This window comes from Tupaia chinensis, unplaced genomic scaffold (genome assembly GCF_000334495.1).
Source record: "Tupaia chinensis unplaced genomic scaffold, TupChi_1.0 Scaffold139491_1, whole genome shotgun sequence".
Taxonomy (NCBI): Eukaryota; Metazoa; Chordata; class Mammalia; order Scandentia; family Tupaiidae; genus Tupaia; species Tupaia belangeri.
The window spans coordinates 287015-292086 of NW_006199376.1; the positions used below are offsets into that span (position 1 = coordinate 287015).

Here is a 5072-nt window from a genome sequence, read left to right on the forward strand (position 1 = left end):
AGCAAGACCTTTTTTTTATTAAATTTTTTTTTTTTTTTTTTTTTGAGAGATTTTCACTGTAGGGCGTGTGCGCTCGCCAGACAGACAGAGAAAGACATAGAGACAGAAAGCGAGAAATCACCCCCCAGGGGGGATGGTCACGCCACAATCCCTTCTCCTCCATTCTCCTCTCGGGATCTTGGGCACGCACGCACACGCGCCCAGCGTGAGTTTTAAGCCACCGGGTCCGGGACACGAACCGCGGTCAACTACGTGGGAGTCCAGCGACATAGCCATTACGCTAACTGCTGGTTCCCCTTAATACAGTTTTTAATTAGAAAACAGATAAAGAAAAAAAAATTTAAGCAAATATATTGTCATTCAGAGACTTTCTAACTTGAGGAACACCATACAAAGCCAAGACTTGGAGGTTGTCTGTTGTCCACTAGCGTAGTATTTATTTCAGTATCATTTTATCAAATGCTGTTGTTATTGTAACTCAGCAAATATCAAGATGAGGGGTTTCCTTCAGGCTTTTCAATTGCTATGACTGTCTACTCTGGAATGAAGCAATACAGCACTATATTTCTAGTGGGTGGGGACTTATTCTGGACTGAAGCTCTGCATAGAGCTTGTTTTGTTTGTTTTATGTACTTCGCTGTAAGGTTTTGATTCACTGCAAAAGTGAAAGCTAGATTTACTGGATTTCTGCTTGTTGGAGTTGCCTATTCTTGAAAAGTGATGTGCCAATAAGTCAATTCTTTACTGTTTCCACCTTCTTAAAGATTGTACTCACTTCTAAAATACCCAAGAGATGATGTCAAATTGTAATGTTCTTTGCTTTCTTTCCCAGATATCTCTGTTCACCTTGGAGAGACTTTCAATCCAACTTTCACTTTTTCCTTAAATTTGATCAAGGCATAATAAATGAAATTGAACCTTTAAAGAATTCTGTATTTCTGTTGAGGTAGATTAGAGTAGAGATGAAGAAACAATGCATTTTAACAGTACAATGCTTCAAATGAATGCATAACCTGAACTCATTGCAGAAAATATGTTTGAGACTGTAGCGTAAGAGATTCTGAAATTTAAATCATACTTTTGAGAAAGTTTTCAAACCCACATATGTCATGTGGATGAAGTTATGATTTCAGTTATGAAACTGAAATTGAAAAGCCCTACGATGTAAGATGTAATTCCAAGTTTATAATTTGATGAATGTCAGCCACTGTTCACATGTCCCATCAGGGAAAAAGTTGTCAAAACTTAAAAATGTTTCCCTCCCTATGCTTAAACATATTCTAATTATAGATCTAATTTCAGCAAAGCTAGATTTATCCCCTCTCCATCAGAGACTTTTGGGACATCTGTCTTTGAAAAAAATTTCATCCATTTGCTTGAAAAATCCCCAGAGAAGATAATAATTTTGCTATATAGAGTTGTTAATTATAGTGTGGTATTTTTTCTCGGTAGCATCAGTCATGAATGGAGATTTAAAAATGTGTCATCAGGATGAATGATTTAAAATATATATATATAAGAAAATTTGCTACTAAATAGGAAATATTTAGTCAGAATGTCATTGAAAAAAGAAGAGTCTGAATTTTCTCACTCTTCGGAATTCTAAAATGAAATAGATTTTCAAATTGCATTAGAAGGAAGAAGTGGGAAAAAAATTTAATGTACATTAGGCACTGGAAGATGGAGACTTCATGATTCCGAGGTAATAAGGACAAAGGAGATGACATTACAGATAAGAATATTTCTGGAAAATATTGGAAGATGTTTTCTCTCCAAAGATGGACAGTCTTGCTTGGGAAGAGGTAAGATCTCTACCAATGAAAATGAGTAAGTTCAAAAATTAGAAGTAATTGCACTAGTTATATATCCCAACTTCTTGACAAAAACATGCATGATACATGCCATATTTCTTTTATCTTTATATGTGTGATGAAAATTATCTTACTATCTTACTAGAAAATTCTATTTGCATCAATTAGCAACATTACTAGAACCCACATCTTTTCTATATTGTTTTCTGTTCAGCATTTCTTTGGAGAATGTGAATTAATACAAAAGGCAATTACATGTATTTATTACATGTATTCTTCCCAATTCTATATATCTCTAAAATCACAGGTTTAAAGTATGTTTAATATTAAAGACATCTGGAAATAATATTTTCCTTTTTCTGGTGCATTCTTATCATTCAGTGTTTATCTTAACACTAATTTGTTAAGGCATTTATGTGTACCAGGAGTACCAACCAGAAAGAAACATGATTTATAATTTATTCATTCATTATAAAACTTTTTTCTTGTGCTGAGATGCAGCAATGATAGAAATACAAATCTTAGTGCATATAGATTTCATTTTCTAGTGAGGGACAGCAGACAATGTTAATTGCTATGCTGTAGGAAAAAATCTGTAAAGAAAGCTGTTATAGCAAGAATGATAGGTGTCTGGTCATTTTAAATATTAAGGGAAGGGGAAGCTTTACTTTGGGGATCACATGAAGTCTTTGAAGGTATTTGCCTTGGTAATAATGAAAAGCACACAGCAGGCAGTGAAAATGGCAAGTGGAAATGATTCGAATTACACACGCTTGTTGAGTTTGAGAAACCTTCAATAGGTATGGTTGAACAGAGAGGGTCAGTTAGAATAATGGATGGCATATTAAAGGATGTAAATGAGCCCTAACAGTGTAATATTTTGTAAATAAATATAAGGATGTTGGCTTCCTCTCTGAGTAAGATTAGAGAATACAGGAGCTTTTAATGAATGACTGGATATAATTTTACATTTTTTATAAAGCAAACTAATAGTAATACTAAAAATAATTGTGACAGTAGTATATATTTTATGTTTCAAGTTGTACTAAATATTTTCACAGTTTATTTAATGTTAAAAGATTTTACAATTGAGAAAACTGTTTGAAAATTAGTTCTTATATTTACCTTTTTTAAAAAAAGAATCTATTTTTATCTTTTCTATTCAGATGATTTTTACCATGATATTTAAAATCTGAAAATTTTTCCACTGCCTAAAACTGATTGTTGAAAACAACACACAAATATAAAGCCTAGACTAAATCCCATAGAGTAGTGAGGGGTGTGTGGATGTGCACACCTATGTGTGTAAGGAAGGAGTAAGAGAGAGAGAGAGAGAGAAGCAATCAAAATTAGAACTTGTAAAAGGCTGAGAAATTAAAATATAACAGAATATAATATAAAATAATTTGTAAAAGTACAGTAAAATGTATGAAGTTATGGGAAAATGGGCCTGTAAATGTGAGCAGATAACATGTAGAAAGAGTTTTCAGTCTGTAACCCTGGCAGGCCAGGGCTTTGACCTGTGTTTGCACTGTTTCTAAATTTTATTGATTCAGCAACAGGCTTAAGACCACTCAGTAGGATCAAAGATCATTGTCTGGATACTGGGAATCACTTTCTCTACATTTATTCTTTATAGCATGCAAAATACTCATTCATCTTTTGTCTCTAAAGGAAAACAATCTCACCCCTCTCCTTTTGTACAGGATACCACATCTGGTACCGAAAGTAACATGCTTTCTATTTGACCAACATGCATGATGCCAACAGCTCCAGCCTGACACCAAGATACTTCATCCTTAATGGGATTCCTGGGCTGGAAGCCTTACATAACTGGATCTCCCTGCCCTTCTGCATCATGTACATAATTGCTGTTGTAGGGAACTGTGGGCTCATCTACCTCATCAGCCATGAGGAGGCTTTGCATCGGCCCATGTACTACTTTCTAGCCTTGCTTTCCCTTACAGATGTTACTGGGTGCACCTCATTTGTCCCCAATATGTTATGTATCTTTTGGTTCAGTCTTAAGGAGATTGCCTTTAATGCCTGCCTTATACAGATGTTTTTTATCCACATGCTGACAGGCATGGAGTCTGGAGTACTCATGCTTATGGCTCTAGACCGCTATGTGGCCATTTGCTATCCTCTACGTTATTCTACCATCCTCACAAACCCTGTGATTACCAAGGTTGGGCTTGCCACTTTCATTCGAAGTGTATTGCTCATGATTCCATTTACTTTCCTGATCAAGCGTCTTCCTTACTGCAGGGGCAATCTCATCCAGCACACCTATTGTGACCATATGTCTGTGGCCAAATTATCCTGTGGCAACATCAAGATTAATGCTATATATGGTCTCATAGCTGCCATATTGATTGGAGGGTTTGATATGTTCTGTATCTCCATGTCTTATGCCATGATTATCCGTGCTGTAGTAAATTTGTCATCTGCAGATGCTCGCCACAAAGCCTTCAGTACCTGTACATCACACATATGTGCTATTGTTATCACCTATGTCCCAGCCTTCTTCAACTTCTTCACTCACCGTTTTGGAGGACGCACTATACCTCACCATGTCCATATTTTTATAGCCAACATTTATCTGTTGCTGCCTCCTACCTTGAATCCAATTGTCTATGGAGTGAAGACCAAGCAGATCCGTGAAGGAGTGATCAAATTGTTCTTTAGAGAGAAAGATACTTTGAGTATGAGATAAACCTATGACATAGAATTCTAAATTTAGCATAAAGCTAAAGAAAATTATAGTCAGAGAATCAATGTAAAACTCAAAGACCATGAGTTCAGGAAAAGATATCTGTGAATATACAGCCATAAAAATCATAACAAATCACAAAAAATTTAATTGAAGACCACTAATTTGATAGAAAAAGTTGAAATAAATATGAAAAAATTATACATTTTATGCCATTTAATTTTAGTTAGTTCTTTGGAATGGACAACAAGTTAGGATAGTTGGAATAACTAGTTTCAAATAAATTTATGATGATGAATGCAGTTTATTCTAGACACTGCTAGATGAAAAAAAATAATGTCAGATATCCTAGAAAGACTCCAGGAAATTGGGGAAAGCACATAACCAAACCACCCCATGTATTTCAAGGAAGCATGAAACGCTTCTCCATGATATCTGTGCAGAATTCCAGGGACCCTGCATGTCATTCTCTCTATACCATTTTTATTTGAAACTAGGATTGCTTTAGAGAAGAAAAAACTTTTCCTACTTTTATCTTTTTTTAAATT

The 5072-nt window shown here is 35.1% G+C and overlaps 1 protein-coding gene across 1 annotated transcript; it reads left to right on the top strand.

The window, feature by feature from the left end:
- Positions 1–3564: 3564 nt before the first annotated feature.
- On the top strand, positions 3565–4527 carry LOC102493756 (olfactory receptor 52N2). Its single transcript, XM_006161955.1, has one exon. It carries the CDS (start codon positions 3565–3567, stop codon positions 4525–4527), a length of 963 nt encoding a protein of 320 aa, XP_006162017.1.
- The last annotated feature ends 545 nt before the right edge of the window (positions 4528–5072 follow it).

What these genes read in the sequence shown, in the direction of transcription:
- LOC102493756 (XM_006161955.1), top strand. Translation starts at nt 3,565, where the DNA reads ATGCATGATGCCAACAGCTCCAGCCTGACACCAAGATACTTCATCCTT.